This window comes from Paralichthys olivaceus, chromosome 12 (genome assembly GCF_024713975.1).
Source record: "Paralichthys olivaceus isolate ysfri-2021 chromosome 12, ASM2471397v2, whole genome shotgun sequence".
Taxonomy (NCBI): domain Eukaryota; kingdom Metazoa; phylum Chordata; class Actinopteri; order Pleuronectiformes; family Paralichthyidae; genus Paralichthys; species Paralichthys olivaceus.
The window spans coordinates 18,914,044-18,933,748 of NC_091104.1; the positions used below are offsets into that span (position 1 = coordinate 18,914,044).

At 40.0% G+C, this 19,705-nt stretch overlaps 1 protein-coding gene across 9 annotated transcripts in view; it reads left to right on the plus strand.

The window, feature by feature from the left end:
* ralgapa2 (Ral GTPase activating protein catalytic subunit alpha 2) overlaps positions 1–19,705 on the plus strand; it is a 92,117-nt gene that overhangs the window by 8,397 nt on the left and 64,015 nt on the right. For all 9 annotated transcript variants that reach the window (XM_069536363.1, XM_069536358.1, XM_069536364.1 and 6 more), the window contains exons 2-7: positions 6,617–6,727; positions 7,706–7,755; positions 16,695–16,752; positions 18,688–18,731; positions 19,154–19,334; positions 19,464–19,579. In XM_069536363.1, coding sequence (XP_069392464.1) covers positions 6,617–6,727; positions 7,706–7,755; positions 16,695–16,752; positions 18,688–18,731; positions 19,154–19,334; positions 19,464–19,579 — 560 coding nt within the window. The remainder of the gene's footprint in view (positions 1–6,616; positions 6,728–7,705; positions 7,756–16,694; positions 16,753–18,687; positions 18,732–19,153; positions 19,335–19,463; positions 19,580–19,705) is intronic.

The following is a 19,705-nucleotide window of genomic DNA, read 5'->3' on the forward strand; positions in this document are numbered from 1 at the left end:
AATGTATTTCCCATAGAGGGTGATACACGACCAGGCCAATTCTGGACTAGCAATGGCAGTTTCAAATTGTCTAACCACTCCCTACAATCACAATAATTTGCGAACTGAAAGCTTTAAAAACGACCTATAGCAGATGAGTCTCTTGTCACTGCAGGGAAAAGAGGAAGAGGGAAAGTATTGGCACAGCTCCGAGCACATCCAACAGCATTAGAGGCAGCTGCGTGTTATCAAGCCGTCCAATGAGGCTCATACAGCCTGCTACCTATTGTTATTGTGACTGTAAATTGCATCATGTGACAGACTCCCTCTCCTCAGCTGGTTGCTACAGATTTATTATTAACCTCCATTCACAATGGTCAAATATCAACCTCCCGGCTATGGATTACAAAGCACCGTTTACAGCTGATCTGGTTTAGTTTTTGTAAACGTCATTCTTCTTTTATCTGTGTGGTGGCCATTGGTTTTTAAAATGTGACAGTGAACAGCACATAAAATCTAATATACATAATTTTAAAAATAGTTCTTTATATGTGATATAACCTTGAAACAGACTAGAGAACTTAAAGGTCCAGTGTGTAAGATTTAGGTGAAAGGGAACTATTGGCAGAAATTGAGTGTAGAATAATTCTCATGTTTTCACTAGTTTGTTTCAGCTAAATTGTATGAATTATAGTTTTCTTTACACCAGAAAGGGCCTTTTATATTTAAATACTCATGTTTGGAAGAGGAGGGTGACGTGAGGGGTGTTCAGCTGCAACATGCAATTTCAACACTAGATATCACAAAATTCTACAAACAGTAAAAGGGCTGTGACTTAACATGTTTTTAGTATTATTTTAATACAAACATGGCTTTAATCATGGACTTTCAACATCTGATATTTAAACTGGTCTATTGAAAGTATCACTTCGGAATTTTATATCTCATTTTATTTAAATCTCCTCCAGCCTCTTTGATTGTCTCTTGGTTCCCCTTTTGTTTGTAGAACATTTAGGAAAGAAAGCGCCTTGTCTGCTGCATCCATCAGCTTCCACTTTAGCTAACATCCCCATATCTCTTCTATGTGTCGGCACCCTCCAGGCATCCCTCTGTTGGGGCTCTTAAAGAGTCCTCTGTGTCAAATCTGAGCGTACTGCCAATGAAACGTATCAGTCTTTTCTCTCTGCCCGTCCCCTCTCTGGCAGGAATATAGTGCACCTGCAGTGTTAGCTAGCCCAGAGCTATTGCAAATGAGGGCATGTGTGTGATCAAAGGGCTGATTAAACTGCTTTTTGAGTATAACATTGCATATTAATGACTCTGCTTCTGTATAAACGACATACATTGTCAGTTGCCCAGAGGGTCAAACTGTGGTTTGACACAACCCTTTGAGCATTAAAGGTGGGCTCTTATTATTGCACGCATTGTGTGAGGATTAAGTTTGAACAGGGAGCTGTGGGCAGAGAAGCCTGACGTTTGGTTTTTGATTGTGTAAATATGCATGCGCTTCAGCTGAGTAGATGACCTTCACCCATTTTCGCTAACAAGCCCAGCGTGCACTCTGCTGTGTGCACTCTCTTAGTGCATGCTGGGAAAGCCCACTTTAACATCACTTCATTTGAATAGCAAGCAACAGTGCAACCAGTTGGGTGGCATCCTTTTTTCCAAGGTTAACTAACTGAAGTTGTTACATACCAAAAGATAATGCTTGGAAGATTTCAGCATTTCAATCTACCATTTCACCTTTAGGTTCAAAAATCAAAAGGAGACACAATATTTTTAATTCAAAGAATAATCAATGCAGAATGTTTTTTTCTTTTTATACGTTTAACAAAAAGTAATTGTTTATTTTATATTATTTTCAAGTTTAATATATCTGCGATTATTTTTTAATAATAGTAACGAAAGTAATAAACAAAAAGATTTAGTCTGAAGCCGAGCTTATAATGTCTACTCCTAACACACATAAAACTCTACCTCATGACCTGACTGCTAACACACATCATTGCCAAATTTATACATCATATATACATTGGCAGATCTATTGGTATCGGCACCGTACTCCCCAATTAAATCGCCCCCAAAAATACTGACCCCATATCGGTCAGATGCTGATATTTATCCAGCCAGACATTGGAAAATAACAAAGTAATGGGTTATATATTTGTTAAGATTTTTACTGGAATGACAGTGAGCTGATAATATCTGCTTCCACAGAACCTTTTTTGAGAGATGCCTTTGTTTTTCTGCCTTTCAAAATATTACATTATCCTTCAGCTCTGACTGCATGTTATTATTTTCCAGCCAGTCCCCTGACATGGGGGTGGAACATCTGTTCCTCCCAGACAGTTCAGCACAGGAAACGTATCACAACAGAGGAAACGGCGTTGTCCAACCCAAACCTGCCACGGCTGCTCTGTTTGGCTGCATTTATTAATTCCACTTTAGAAGATTGTAGGTCTGTGCATCATTAAGTCATCACTGTCAGCAGTATGCAGACCATGGTTAATTCAGTTCATTTGTCAGTTAACGACAAGACTGACTTAATGAACAGTTAAGGGTAGTTTAGGTGGCTGATAAACTCGAGCTGAGTATTTAGCTTAATTTAGTACGAAGTAGAATTACTTGGAAATCATTTGGAGCAATTGACTTCTGGTTTGTTATATTACAAAACTTGGCTTTGTTTTAGCATTCAGCAACAACGTTAACATTGGTCCTATAAACAGCTGAGCTATCAGCTTCTAACGCAGAACGCAAAAATGAGAAAAACTAAAAGAAAACAAATATCTCCTGGTGAAATAGTGCTGATCTCTGCAGCAAAGTTAATATGTCACTTCCTGCCGCACCTGGCTGCTCAACGTCTCGCCTGAATAACACAGACGATTTGATGCTGTTGTGAATGCATCTGTGCAGAGGACCTTCCTCTGTGTTTTGCATGAGTGAAAGTCAAACTCTGGCTAAACTACGTAGCCAATTCTCCAGATTTTACCTGCAGGTCATGTCAACGGTTACGGTTTTCTTCCACTATAACAGCTCTGTGTGTGACCCCGGCTCTCTACGGCTGCTCTTCTTTCAACAGCGTTTCCCTGTGTTTGACATGGGAGTCCTGCAGACGGACGGGTGTCAATTGAAAGACAAAGTTATCTTGTTGGCCTCAGAGGATACAGTGTCATCCCCTGCATTCCTAGGGCTAGGAGAACAGGTTCTGCCTCTTTGCTGTTACCTGAGACGACAGTGAAGCCATTGAGTGAAGGGTCTCACTGGGTCTCAGCGCTCACAATGCTTACAACCATTGTCCAGCTTCATCCTCCCATTTAAACATTTCTTTTCTTTACAAAAAAATAAGACCTAAACCAGACAGCATGAAAAAGAACTGCTCAGCATCATTAGATTGATCAATAGTAACAGACAATTCATCATGACCTTTTATTCATTACTTTCTTTTATGAGGCTTGTTGTAGCTATTTGAAGAGTAGGCAGTAACTCTGCAGCCAATTTGAGTAAAAAGAGCTGGACTGTCGGTCTGAATTTTACTACAGGGAGGCCAATCAGTGTCTTGTCAGCCTTTTCCAAGAAGGTTAGTGTCCACCTGAGATTCCTGCTCAGTGTCAGAAGCCCTGTGATCCTTCTTTTGAAATGCTTTCTTTCCCCCCTTAAGGCCCCTCCCACCATCCGTCACACTCTAGTGGCTTGTTATCAGCATCTGAGCAGATGGAGAGCAATGAGTCCGTAGCCTGGAGAGCTGGGATCTGTGATGGCTCAGTGACATGACATGTGAAACACCTCACAAGTCAACAATATTCAAATTAGAGTTACATCATTATTATAAATATCCTCTCTGTCTTTTGTATGTCACTCTTAAAAACACATGTGTAGTATTGGCAGATCAGACCTGTTTTAATTAAGAAAATCTGTTAATTGAATGTTTTATACACGTGTTTGAATCTTGATTGATACTGGACAACGATATTTTCCTTGGAACCAATCTTAAACTGATCTTAAGTTATGTTCTACCTTTAGAACACAGGCCAGTTGTGGGAGTAACTTAGGTGAAAGTGAAAATGTTAAGCAGATCAGTTGTTTTTGGCTTGAAGCTGTCCTACCTGAACAACCCACTGTTAAATACATGATAAACCTTTTCAAAAACAACACAACCACTCTGCTGTACTATGCTCGTAGCTCCCCTGAGTTTCTAGGAAATCCTCCCAACAGAATAAACAGTGGTAAAAACTAAAACATGTCAGAGTCACGTTTCTGCTCTTTAATAGCAGCACAGCTTAAAAGCATTTTTTGCCTAGGAACAGTGACAATACATTTTCAAAAAAACAACCAAAATAAAATCAATGTGTACCCTTAGAGTGACATTCTGTTAATTTTTAGCCACATTTCACAACAAAGTATTGTCTTTGAGATGTGTTTGTCTGGGTAAAAGCTCAAGTCCATTCTCCACACTTGACTGCATATATCCTCTTGTTAAGGGCCCATGGGATTTTAAGACAGGAGTGTTGTTTTGGTACTGTAGAGCAGTTCATCATCCAGCTACATAGTGACAACAACCTATCTGGATAAGCTGATGATGCTAGCTCAGAGATAAACCCAAAGAAACTAAAGCTTACAACACTGGGTGGGAAGAAACTAGCAACTTTATTGTTTCTGTAAAGATAAATGGATGCTGCAGATAAAGTTTGACTTCCACTGTTTCTAGTGTTGTAGTATTTACCACTGTGAACGACTTTTCACTGGCTGTGAGACTCAGGGTCATTCCATGGACAATCATTACATCTGCTATTAAAGTTTTTCTTTAAGTCCCTGGTGTGTGGGAGGGGGAGCACTCATGTGTGTCAGTGTTTGTCCTTGAATGTGAATTGTGAAATTAGCAGATGTGATTAACTTCATGCCGCGATCAAAGGTGCATTTTCTGAAGTGTTGCTTTCTTTCTTTGAGAAATTTAGTTAGAGCATTGGATGTGTTCGTAGTAGGCAAGATGGAGAAGGACAACCTCCTTAAATAAATTTCTGTATTTTTCTTTGTCAAGGCTCAAGTTGAAAAGCTGCCATACCTTTACCTCAAGGGCATACCTTTGGGTTCAACACTGGGGGGTTGAGGTCAAATAGCATTAAAAAAACTCTTTCTTACAAATTAATTGTCGCCTGATGCACCTTAAAAATACTCAATATTAATTTGCCTCACTTGCCGGATGGTGCCAACTAACAAGTATTCTTAGTAGCTACAGTAACATTCGGGTGAAAATTGTAATTCTTTGTTTTCGCTGCAAATTAAATTGAATCAAGAAAACCAACCACTTTATCAGAAGTTACGCCTTAGCTTTACCTTGATTTTCCCATCATGCATTTTCATCATCTGAGTTCCAGCATTGTACATGAGCTGGACTGCTTCGGGGCGTCTTCCAGTTTGCCATGTGGTAGAGGGAAAATGGCAACAGAAGGTGAACCTTAATTGCCGTTATTGGGGCAGGGCTCTTCCTGGCCTATATTTGAGGATCCAGGCCTCCTCTCATTACCACTATTTTAATAGTATGGTGAATGGAGGGATTCATTAAATGAGTTCAGGTTTTTGTCAGTGCCAGTTTGTTACACATCAACATACCTCAGCTTGGTCACACCAGCATATATTCACTGAGTGCACTTTTCAGAAATGCTTTGACTCTCGATAAAAGTGCAGAAAACCCTGGCAATGAAACATTATCCAATATACTGTGGAGCATTGCGCTGTCAGCAGCAGTAAGAGAGATGCCCTCGATACATGAGTTGAACATTCGGTCAGTGGCCCAACATGTGAGTCCTTGTATGTGAAGTCTTAGATTGTGCTTCTCTTTCCACTTCAAATTGAATCATTCATTCTGTATTGCATCATCAGCAGAAGAGGGATGTTTTGGAAATCTTCAAGAATTATGAAATGATGGCATTGGGTTGTGAAGTTGTTTTTCAACATCTCCTTAAAACTTGTCATCATTCCTCTCGTGATAACAGGTGGGTGAAATAATGTGGGACAAGGAAGTGAAGCAATTTGCCTCGATGTTTAACAGATGTAGACTGCGAAATGGGGAAGTAATAGAAAATCATTTGTGCAACAGTGATTTTAACATTGGCAGTTTTTAATTAAAGAGACAGCAAAGAGTTTGGACTAGCGTCTTAAAGGAAGACACTCATAACGTACTCAGAAACAATTAACAACTTCAAAATAAATGAGTGAAAGACTTTTGTGATTTTTCTTTTCTCTACACTGACAAAAATTGTTTACGTCCTCATGATACTGACAAAATCAAATATTGGCCTATATCAATTAAAAGTGACTATTTTTTCAGCTGTTGGGGACAGCAAATTATAAAAAAGATATTCTGAAGAAGAAAGCAGTTGATGTTCTGACCAAACTAGAAGGGTCAGTTATTGTTTCTTTAAATTAGTTTGTGAAATCGTATTGTATTGTTATCTGCAATGCAGCCTTTATTGCCAGGAAAACAATTCAAGCAAGACAATAGTATGGTTTAATCAGAATTCCATTTCAATTCACAATAAGTTGTTGCTCTGATCATGATGCCTTCTAAAAACAAGTTTGAATTTTTCAACATTCCACATTCAAGGTGTCACTGACAGTGTTTTCCCTTTATTCCCCACAGATATCATCGACAAGAGTGAACTGAAGGCATTCTTCGAGAGCAACTGTTCTCAGATTTATTTTATCTTCTATGAAAGTTTCATTACACTGGAAAGCAACTTAAAACAAAAAGGTGAGTACAAACCTTTTTTCGACCGGACGCTGCATATCTGAATGTGAGTGATCAGTCTGTCAAGTACTGCCTGAAAGACTGAAGTTACACCATTGCTGCCCAAGTTTCTCTATCGGCTATTGCTCTTTCAAAATATTTGTTTAATCAGACTTTTCAAATAAAGTACTTGCAGTGACTTTTTTGACAAACCTTAGCTACTGTACTTTTAATAGAAGAGAGCACTGCCCTGCCAGTGAGAGACACACCTCTCTCTACTGCCTACCCTGTTCAGTAGTTGTCAGAGAGCCCGACAGAGGCTGTGCACTGTGTGAGAGATAAAAGCTGCTTTCACACATGCACCAACCCTGAACTTTTCAAGGTTTTACCCTGAGGAGCAGCATTTGTGAACACAAATGTCAGAATCAGTTGAAATGGATTTTAGACAGACTTAAACCTGCCAGGAACAAAGTCCGTGTTAAGTCTGATTGAGCTGATGTACAAACAAATGAAGGGCTGAGACCAGCTGACACGAGACAGAATGCAAATAAGACAACGTCATGAAGATGTTAATCACATATTCACATTCCACACATTCCATTTATCATTAGTTTAGCACATTGACCATACACAGTTAGCAATACATTAGGTTTTGACTTGGTCTTTTTGGTTTAAACTGCACACTTGACCACTACCACCCTCAATAGTGGTTCAATAATTAACCCTCTCTGTGGTGTGTCTTACAGCGGGGGTGTATTCCCTCTGCCCCATGGATACAGAGAAATGAGCCCTTACAAAAACAAATGTCCAGTATAACCAGTTTAACACTGACATATATAGGGGCTACATTCCCACTGGGAGTTTGCTTTCGTGGTAACACAAGTTCCTTTGAATGAATGTTCACAAAGTGAACCCATATTATTGTTACATTATTGATGAAGCTAATGCAATGCAGCTCCAGGTTATGTGTTTAAGAGCTGTGTTCTTTCCTTTTGATTTCAGGGAACAAATCTCAAAGGGAGGAGCTGGACTCTATCCTCTTTATTTTTGAAGTAAGTCATTTTGTTCTTTTTCTGTATCCATCTCTGATTTCCGCTGATTGCTGCTACAGCCTCAACCTGTTTACTGCTAAACTCGGGGGTGGGACCACAGTTTCCATGGTGCCATTCTGTATAACCTAGTTACTTCCTGAATTTGCCTCAAATAGCCTGGGAATTAATTGGAGATTGTGCAGATGAGAAAAGCCTGGTTCCCCAGCTTTTGACAGGTTGAGTTTTGAATTTATTTCTGTTCTGTTTTTAAAACCTTGGTGTGTATGCAAATTAGAGGAAGCACGTCTTGTGTCTGCATGTTGTAGGGTATCCCTGGCTCTGTAGCCCCTCCCGTTGTTTTTCTAAACACTCATTTGTTGCTCATGCAGGTTAAAGTCCCTTACCTTGTTTTCCCACCTGACAGCAAAGGCAGCTCCAGTTTCCAATACAAACAGTCAGCTCTCCAGTTACATTTGCACAGGGCAGGGCTGTACGGATGGCAGCAAATTAAAACAAGAAAAAAAATATGTGGGGCAGTCTGTTTGTCCCTCTTTGTGCAGTATGTCTTGTCCTAGTTTTTCTGATCACCTGGGACCAGTGTGTGGGTGTGTTCCTTGCAGTATGTCCAGTAAGTTCTTCTCATGAAAATGAAGATAATTAACATGGGATTCAGGCCCACTTCACTGCTTCGCTGCTTTCAGAGAAGTGCCCTGGACATTTTCCTGAAATTTCCAGAGGGGCTGTTAATGAGAATGCAAATGTCTGAGTCTGTTGCTGTGGGCATTTTTCTGCCAGCTCCCCAGTAAAAATGAGTGAGCTGATAAGTATCTCAGGATAAAAAAGACACGAAGAACACACATACAAAGATCAACTTGGAAAGACAACCAGATTTTGTCCAAAATTTGTCCAGAATTTGTCCAAACCTAATTTTCAGGACATTTTCCAGAGTTCGAACACGGTAACATCAGACACAGCTGTACTGTCTTTTGATATGGATTCCTAATTTGCTTGTCAGAAATATCTAAAACATGCCATTTATTATCTACATTATCAACTTGCAGCTGTTTTGTTCGTGTCTGCTTGATGCATTATGTGTAGAAGCACAATTAGAGTGTGCACTCTATGCTGTTTATTTGCTGAAAGTTGGTGATAAGTTGTCATCCTTTTGTAGAATTACAACTTTATAACGACTTAAAGTCTATAAAGTCTTATCTATTTGGCCTTCATGGCCTGCTGTTTGAAAGCTAAATTACTATTAAAAAATTTTGAAAAATGGTGCTCCCCATCCTTTAACAAAGAAAACTGACTAACTAGATCTCACTCTGGTTTTCTCCAGTTCTCAGATAGATAGCCTCCCTGCCAGTTCACATCCAGTCATCTGACCTGTAAATAAAGCCTGGATTCATGCCTGCTACATATTTATGGAGTCATCTTTTCAGAAAGAACTAATATTGAAAGCAGCTTAACCCTCGTTTGTCCCCTTTTAGCCCCTGCCTGTGACAACGCGTGCTTTTACCCGTGCACTGAGCAGATAAGCTCACGTTGAGTGGTGTGTACAGGACAGATACAGGGTCGCTTTGATCCTGAGAACTGCACTGACTTTGTGCGTGTATGTGACTTTTACGCCACATTAGATTAGCAATGTCGGATCATACCGTATGCGGTCATGAATATGGTTATAAATGGATACGTTTGTGCTCACAAACATGCACTACTAATATGTATAATGTTATCTCAGTGTTATGTAACACAGGGACATGACAAATGCCTCAAAGATGAACTAATGTGATTCTTTTCAGACAAGTGAATCGTAATCATTTCTCTTTCTGAAGCAGCGATACAGTCGTTTACAAGCTGAACTGAAGCTAAATGCTTTTCGTAAATATGTATCATTTGGTTTAGTCGCAGAAGACAGCGAACTAGAACATTAGCCTCTGCAGCCTTTATCCAACAAGTCTCTCAGATTGGTGCAGTGTAAAGTAGCTACTAGCTAAGAGCTGCTGGGACAAAAGCCATGAGACAGGTTGAGACGAACAACAAAGATCAACATCGCTGCCCCCTTCTCAGTGACAAAGCCACAGTTATGTTCTAATTTCTCCTGGCAGATGGGAATTTGCACCCCCGCCCCTCAATATCCATCCATCCACCTGAGTCCTTCCTTGAATTCATATCTGGCTGACATACAGTACATGTCCCCAGTGAATACGCGTGTGTTTGCTTCAAGCTGGCTATGTGCGGATTACTTCACTGTCATGATGAGGTATGTGACCCCCTTTTCTGTGGGTTTCTGTGTGGGGGAGTACGATCCCCACGCTGAGCCTGTTTCAGTAATGGATATCTGGAAGGGGGTACGCTTTTGTCCCTCCCCCTAAACTCTGCCGGAACACCCCACCCCCACCGCCACCACCAGCCATCGCCATCCCCTCCCAGGATTTCTTTGTGTCTGCTGCCTCAGAGGCATCCATGGCAGTTTGTGATGCTGCACCAGGACCGACAGAGCAGAGATCTGATCTCTGTGAGAAAGCAGCAACAACTTATAAAAACATATATATGCAACAGATTTATTCGCTGTCTACTGAAGTATTAATCCATTTATTTTCTCCCAAGGTCTGTTTTTTACGTTGGACTTCTCGCTCAATTATCCAAATGCAACAATTCTGCATTGACAAATGTTTACCCTGTTAATTATGACTCACCTAAATAATCACTGGTCTAGAAAATGCACATGTTCAATGGGGATCAGAGTGTATGTGAGGTGAAACAAATGATTTTAGCTAAATACATTTGTATATAGAACTGTGTTATAGTCAATTTCCTGGCAACAAATATCTCATGAGGACAAAGGAACAAAAAGGCCTGTGAAAAGTTTGGGAACACTGTGAGGTGACGCAGACTATAATCAGCTCAATTGTAGAAAATAACAGAATAATACACTGTTCTGAATCTGAATGTAGTGAGGCCTGTGGTAATGCTGAAGGATCCACAGGGTTGATTACTGAAGTGAGGTATTCTGTGCCAACAGCCGGCATTGCTTGTGTATCTCACCAGTGGATTCATGTTGAACATATACCTGAATCAAGGGTACTTCACCATCTATCAAGTATTTCAATAAATCTGTCTGTCTGTATGTGACTGCCATATCTCAAGAACCCTTCCTCTTATCGACTTCACACATGGCATGTTTACTATTAAGGACCAAAGGAAGAACAGTGTCGATTGGTGCATTGGTACATGTGACTTGTTCAATTTTGATCAACTTTGAAAAAAACAGTCGTCCAGCACTGTGTAGTAGCGTCAGTAGCTGCAGTGACAACTGAATCTCCAGTTTGGGGAACAGCTCTTTGTGCAGCAGCATCGGTGGCTTCAGTATTCTCTGGGCGGAGTCGTGCAGCTGGTCTTTACTTCCTGTAACTCAATTAATGCAGGTCACTTACAGTTTGAGAAAGAAAGCTTAGCACAGGCCAAACAGGTAGGTTTAGAATTAACACTGCACCACTTTTACTAAATTCTATGTTTAAAGCCAAATACATCACATCAGCAGAAACAAACAGTCCCACCTTGAAGTAGCATTGCAGGAAACACTCCACCGCATGTCCAAGGAAATTCTGGAAGGAATCATCTGATGTGTGCACTGTAACTATAGTTTGGTGAAAAATCTATTTTCCAATGACCCCAAGCTAAAACAAAAAATGTTTTTGTTCTGGATTGATTGTTTCAAATCTAGATCTCTTTCTAATTGTTGTTTGCTCATGGACCCGATTTAACCGACGGAGTTTGAGCAGTTTTGGAAAATGGACCAGTGAAAAAGTGCAATATCCAGATTTATGATGTTTACACAGACCTATTGATTGAAATAATGTTTATTATGATTTATGTTTTCAAAAATGTTGATGGGCATCAATACTTGGCAGGTGTTTAAGACAATGTTTTTGTTAGTTGGGTACTGTGTCTCCCTATGGCAGCCAGTTGGGATGCGTTCTTTCTAACCACCTTTATGTCAGCTATTGCTGCTGTAAACCTACACAAGAGTAAATATAAGGGCATAGTATGAAAGGTACTCAAAATGTGCTGTAGATTAATACTGATTTCACAGAAAGTGTCTGTGTTTCCAGGAGAGAAACTGGATAAAATAATGTTCTGTTGTAGGAGACTTGTTTTTAGTCACAAGACCAGATTGAGCTTCTCAGTAAAGATCCTCAGCTCTCAGACCTCAGGGGACTCCACTGTGTTTACTCCCGTGACTGTAGACGACAGGTCATGGTGAGTCTGATCTGAGGTTGTGGGACAGGTTAAGGGACAGCTCTGGTGCCAACCAAACTCAAAGGGAAGTGTGTGTTTATCCACTTTCACTCCAGGATATGACCTTAACATTACTCGTCTGTCACCCGGACCTGAGTCAGCATTCTGAATTTCCCTTGCTATCCTGTCTGTAACCCCCCCTCCTATTTTTTATTTGAGACTTGACCTATTCAGTTGCCTTATATGGGTAAATCTGCCTATTAAATGTAGTTCACCTTATCTTTGATGGATAGCTGTGGGATTAACCTAGCTGAGAGGTGATGGGAGTTTTGTTGTCTTTTAGAGAGCAACAGAAAACTAGAGACTTGTGACTGGTTTATGTTTTATTTACCCAAGATAGTCAAAATCTAAGGAGATTTATAAAAGAGCCAACATATATCAAAACTGAACCAACAAATAGGACTCAAGGAAGACAGAAAGATCAATTTGACTAAACTTTATATTACCATTATATTTCTCAGTTTAAGTGATAACCCTAAAAAAGGAAAACCGTAATAAGGAGGAAGGAGGTATTTTAATTTCCACCTGGCAGCTCATTCAAAGGATTGATTGTGCTTAGTGTTCATTTAAATCCTGCTCACGATGCGCCGCTGAAGCTGTGTGTGTTTGTGTGTGTGCATGCGTGCATGCACGTGTATAAATTGTCAGACATGTGAAAGTAGGTAATTAGTAACAGCGTCATTCTGTATCAACAGTCCTGTTTTTCTGCTGCCTATCATAATGTAATCTTATTCCTCTTGATGCACATCAATGTGTCGTCTGAGAAATTAACCCAGAGCCATTTAGCTAAGTCCCAGTTATGACTGACAGCTCGCCAGTGGGGGATTATTGGTTAATGCGTGATTGCAAATTTTCCAAGTATAGCTTGGTTTTACATGGAAATGATCTCGATGTCTCAGGCCTTTTTTTTTAACCTTTTCTTTGACCTCTGAACCTGAACTGCTGGAGTTCAGCCATAATTTAACAGAATACTATTTTTGTCATATGCAAAGACACAGATTTATAAACGGTGCATGTCAAAATATCTATTTTGTTTTATAAATATTGTTTTGTTGACATGATTGATTTGTCTGAAACTGTGTAGAAAAAATGTGCTGAAAAAAAAAGGATGGTCTGAACCTGCTGCAGGAACCTGAGCCTCCAGGCTGAGGAATTTTATTGCATTCTGCTGCTGCCACCTACTGGCTGCAAAGGAGAATGATAACATGAGAGACAGACTAAAAGCACCTCTTATTCATTGTGTTCATAGTTGAGGGTATTTTGATAAATATTTCTAAAATTAAAAAAAACGTGCTTTAAATTGTATTATATTTTGTAGTAACTCGACATGACTAATAATAATATGCTTCACCAGTCTGCAACTGCCCCGCCCTTCACCAGCAAATAATGAGGGCAAGCTAAGACATTTGGTTTGCATGTAAATAAGCAGTCTGGTTTGCACTGTGTGGACTCGCCTTAAAGAGCATTTTAGACAAAGCAGGTGTGTGTTTGACGGCTTTCCTCTCATTGTGCAGGAGTGAATGTAGCATCATTTTGTATACTCTGTTACAAACAATATTTGACTTTACATTCTACATTATTTACTGTTTTTTTTTTTTTTATATCATATAATGTTTACTCCCGCCACAGTTATTTTATTTTTTCTCTTTGCCTGTTGAGATTACACCAAAACAACCGAACAGATTTCCACTAAACCTGGTGTAAGGGTGCAGTATAAGTCAGGGAGGAACCAAATTTTAGTGCAACGTAGTGCAAAATTTTTTACGTATTTCAGAGAAAATAATTTATATGTCTTGATGAAAAAATCTGCCATGTTTAGGGAACAGATAACTATGACATTTGGTGCAGCTTAATTCAATATAACGGAACTAGTATGCGGTCTATAAGTTCCATTCAAAGTGATTTAGACAGTTTTGTTTTGTTGTTTTCTGATTATGCATGAACATTGTGTTAGCAACATATTGCTTTCTGTCTCCATTGTCTTTGTCTCTCAGGAGACTTTTCATTGTTCATAGATTGTACACTCAACTCATAAAAAAGGGAAACAATATGTAAATGACTACGTTTCTTCTGAGAGTCCTCAATGTCTGTTGCTGCCTTCTAAAAGCCCTTGTAGACCACCTCTGGGAGAAGTTTATTCTGTGTCATGTTCAGGCCCTGTGGCTGGAAACCTAAGTGCGGATCATGTAAATGCGTTAAGGCTGCTGTCGTACCACAGTAATGCCCCCATCTTTATGCTGGAGTATGGCTGCAGATTAGAGTAACTCCACCAACCTCTAGTCCAGCAGACTCCGCATTCGCCTCATATCAGCCAGTAAATTCCATATTGTTGCGGCCGCCATTCCAGCTCCACAGGGAGTCTTTCTGAGCTACCTTCTCCATCTCATTCCCACTCTCCCTTGCTGATGCTGTGTGAGGAGAGAGAAAGATGGTGTTATTGTGTCTGCGCACACACACACACTGGGAAAGGCTTAAGCTGCCTACCCTGCTGTGTTACCGCCGAGCATAATGTGTCTGCTGCTGCAAGGAGACAGAGTGGACAAGGCCGGTGCAGAGCTGTACAGAGATGGAGTAATCCCATGTGGGATCAATAACAAGGTGCAGCCACACGCTTGTATGTGAATATCATCACGTCTGTGGATCAAAGAGAAGTTGAGCGGCACAGATAATCATCCAGCACCCCCTTAAAGTGATGAATGTCTTTCACTATCTCCAGTGTCAATGGTAATGACGGGGATTTAGTCTCAGAGGGCAAGAAGGGAAAGTTAAAGATGGAGGATGACATGGCAAGAGGGAGGTTGTCGACAAGCTGAAACACTCAAAGCATGAGATGACTTCTGGACCACACACAACATGTTCCAGTATTATGTGGCAAAGCACTGGACGACATCGTATTCCAACTTTCCTTATGATATTAAAAGCCTGACTGATTTATTGGTTGGCCAATAAATCAGCTGATGAGCCTTTTGACGTTTATGCTTCGCAATATGGGCTGATATAAAATGTTTTATTTTATGTTACGTTTAAAAATGATGTTTATTTTTTCAATTCAATTTATATATTTATTTGGTTGTATATGGCTTTTTTAATTATAGGTATTTATAAAAAAGGTTTATGGTTAAACTATTAGATATAATGTCTCAGTTATGTGCCTTGTCATAAAGGTTTGATAGAAACATTCTAGCTGTGTTTAACATATGAACAAAGAAAGAAATCTTTGCTATTATAACAGCTGTCACTTAGATATTCCTCTGTAGTCTCTGATGCATTCTCTCATTTTCCATCATCTTTTTTCTATTTGTGTTTTTTTCCAATTTGATATTGCATAGCACTTTGCATCTGTGGTGGGAGAACACTTAATCTTTCTAGTTCGGTCATGCACTTTTTAAACATTTTTTTTGCTTATTCTCTGTAACCATCTTCCCTGAGTTTTTCAAATTCTTCAAATTCGTTTTTTTTTTCATGCCGACCTGAGTTGGTTGTGTGGTCGAGTGGGTGAGAGCTGCATGTGTAACACAGCAAAGGACAGACTTGACCTCTACATTGTAATCATGAAGTCTTATTGGCTCAGTGATTAGGGTTTGACGAGGAGTGAGCCACTGTCGTATCTATTGCTCACAGCGCACTGACTATTAACCAACCATTCATGCACACACACACACATCATTCATTTCTCCAGAGGGACCCAGTTAACCTCTTGCTGCATTCAAGAATAATGATAGGCTTCTGAAAGGTTAGAATGCTCTAATTGAGTTGTAAAGCGGTTCTTGACGAGGTGATGACATTTCTCAGCGCTGCCCTGTGTCACAGAGATCTGCAGACATGTGCGGCCAAGTGTAGCGAATGAGCACGGCTGCAGAGTTCTTTATGCGTATACTTCTTTGGTCACACAATGACACACAATGATACTACTTATTTTTATTATCTCTTGATCTGCAGATTATTTCCAGACATCATGTTTTGTCAGATATGGTTTTTTCTCCTAAATTTATTCAGGAATGTGGTCTTTTAGTTTGAAAATAGGACTCATTGATTTTTAATGTTCAGATTTTGAATTGCTCTCTCTCAAAACCCTGCTTGCACAGAAGCTGGGTGAGCACAAAGAGAAGAGCTGGAGCGCAGGAAATCCATCCAAGCAAGAAAATATCTGAGTGCAAGCGCACATTTTTAGCAAAAGTTGAGCAAATATAAGAACAAGCAGGGGCTATTTGACAGTGTTGCAATCTCTAAACATGAAATCAGCAAGCTCTTGAACTGAAAGACCACACTCTTGGATAAAGATAGCGGGAGAAAAACATGTTCAAGGCCTGTTCATACTTTAGAAGCTGGAGCCACAGATTTTTTGACATTTCTGCCCTAATTGTTCCATCATCCTGTGCAGAATAAGTAGCGCTGCTCACAGAGCGTATTATAAGGTCTTTTGTTGTAAATGCAGTAACGGCTCAAGCTCCCAGCAATAAACCATGTTCTTCGACAAGGAACTTTTCAAATAGCCCTTCAACAGTTTGACTCACCAACGTTAATCGCGAAGAAGAACGGCCCTGCTATGCAAACTAATGCAGCTCTAATGATAATGCTTTGACTAAAACAAAGCTCTAATAACTAATAATTAATGCCTGACTTAACCTTATCCTTTAATTTTTCTTTTTTTTTCTCTTCAGAAAATTCTACAGCTTCTGCCAGAGAAAATCTACAACCGATGGCAGTTTCACAGTATAGGTATGTACAGACTGCCTGGCACTACCACGATGTCTAGTTATGTGCTGTTCCTGTGTCTTTCCTCCTTATGCTTCTGTGACCTCTAAGATACATTCTGTGGCGAAAAAATATCCCACCACCACCACCTCAACCTTCCATAATGAAGAGAAAATAATTAGTCTTAGAGGGGGATGTAAATGGGAAATGCAAATGAGCTCTTCATTTGAAATGCAAATAAGTAATTGAATTATGCTGGCATGATTTCAGTCCCACACACAAAAAATAGGAAAACCCTTGCACAAAAGCGATAACCTCAATTTTAACAGTTGTATGTCAGCCGCTGGCAGCTAAACAGTCCGGGTCTAGATCGGTTATAGATTGGCCTTTCCCCTCAGGCTCGTCATTCCGAATATCTAGACTCATCTCGGGATGGATGGATGCCCTGGACAGTTTCACTTTTTTTCTCTATCATTAGACAACAAATCGTTGCAGGCTTTAAGCTGCCTCTTGGCTTTTTTCTGAACTCACTCAGTTTTCTTTGCCACTCATCAGTTCACGTGTCACTGGTCAAGAAGCTGTGTTGTCACTATGTACTTTTGCTCTGAAAAAATGTGGTGTTGGCTGGATAGCTTCTGAGTTTTAATTGAATTCCTAAGATAACTTTTCTCTTTCACATAATTTTTTTCTCCACATTCTACAGTAGCAGTTGCTGAAAGCATTTGTGTTCGCATGATAAATTCTTTGTGCTGGTTTGGGTGGATCAGGAATGGCACTAATGACTTTTAGTGTTTCTGTCCTTGTAGCTGAGGATTGCAAGGTTTCAGACATTTAACTCAGACCATTAAGAGCTGAAGAAAATCCTCACACCATTTATCTGTCTCTATCTGCTTACTTACACCAATCAGCCACCACATTAAAACACACTAACTGGTTTTAATGTCGTACAATTCCTTTTGTCCTGAGCCCAAGACCATGAAAGGATTCCTGAACACCTTAATGTGAGCAACCCAGAGATATTATTGATTTGACCTACTGAGAGAAGATTGATAAAAGTACCACTCAAAGACACATAAACTCATGTGCAAACTTTGTAGTACTTTGAGCAGAACTCAGCCAAGTCTTGGCTGCATTTAAATGCGCTCTAGTATCTGAGTTATGAGTTTTATCCCGATTTTGATCCTATGTGGGATATGGTGTTTACATTGGAATATTTAAAATCTGCCTATGCATATCCCTGTATACATAATGAAGGCTAATATCCTGGTTACTTAACTCTTAATGCAGGCCTATTTGATGTTTAATGTTACCATGGTTACAACAACCAACTATTTTGATTCCTGTATGGTGGCCTTTGAAAATGAGCCGGTTTGGCTTATAGCGGGCATAACTCTATTAAATGCCAACATTGCTTTGCTGGTTTGACTAATCCCCCTTTATTACCAACAATGGGTGATGAGAGCAACAGCAAATATTAAACATGGCCTCTTTAGCCAGCATTGTGCTGTCACTGAGTCAGGTCATCGTGAAATGGAGAGAACATTTTCGTCCGAGTAGGGCATCCTGGCTGTTTATCACAGGTAAACAATTCATGAGATGTGAGATTCTTTTGTTGCTACCATTGTTTGTGTTTATGCTACATCACTTGGCTGAAGCCCCGCCTGTGCTGGATGTCCGCAGTGTTAAGAAACCGGGATAAAAGTATACAATCACCAGATTAGAACCAGATTGCCTTTACGAATGCATGTTGCTGTCAACTGACATAAATTTTCATCAAAAGTGAAGCCTCCCCACTAGTTCGTCAGCACCACCCATCAAGGTCAATTTACTTCAGTGAAGATGACTCATTTCACATTTGTGCTGTTTGTTGGGGGACTACTTGTTGACTTCTTGGGATGTCTCATGAAAATCTGTATTGCTGAAGTCTTTGACTGCTGTCTTTTTTTTTCTTTCTCCTAGGTTCTATTCTGAAAAAGCTTCTACACACTGGAAATTCGTTCAAGGTACTTTTTTCATTATTACAAGATATGAAAAAAAAAATTTCCTAGCCACATTATGAACGAAACCACTAATGTAAGTGTTAATCCAAAAGAAATGTGTATCACGCAGTAGTCCCCATTTAGACCCTCATCAGACCTGGTATAAACATCCATCCTGAGTGACACGATAATAAGAGTGTGAACGCACACAGATGTGTCCTTTGTGTGCGGCCACTTCCTTAATATCAGTCTGATCCCCACATAATTATTATGATTTCTATGTTTTCAGCGGGTCTCACAGGACAGAGGTTAATACCAGGTCTAAACATTTTCATTGAGTTTTTAATTGGACCTTAGTTTTAAAGAAGCATTCTAGACATCTGTGTTTATGTACATTGTGGAAATCAGCTTTTGTTGTGTATCCATTAATATATCCTCCCATCTAGATTCGATGTGAGGGGATCCGGCTGTTCCTGCTGTGGCTGCAGGCCCTGAGGGACAACTGTGCTGAGGAGCAGTTTCTTATCTTTGCATGTCTGGTACCAGGGTTCCCTGCCGTGCCCTCCACCAGAGGGCCCTGCACCCTTGACACCATCATTTACAACCCCTTCTCCAATCCCCCTGATGGTGAGACAGGGACATGCATTCTGTTGTGCTGCCTTATGCATTGGCATACTAAATATCAGTAGGTTTTTAGTTAAGAACACAAATTTTCCTGTGGTTAATTCATGACTGTGTATCTGTCACTCTGAGCAGCTAAAGTGGTGCCTGAGGAGATCACCCCACTCGTTCCAGCGGTGACGGGAGAAAAAGTTGCAGAAGACCAGACCTGTTACATCCTCGAAATCCTGCTCAAGTACATGGTCATTCAGGTAACAACTAATCAAGCTGTGAATAAACTTCTAAGAAAAACATCAACTGTGAATTCTACCTGAACCTATATGTTGGTTTCACCTTGAATGTGTTGCTAAGGCCATGTTGGTGTTGATAAGATAGAA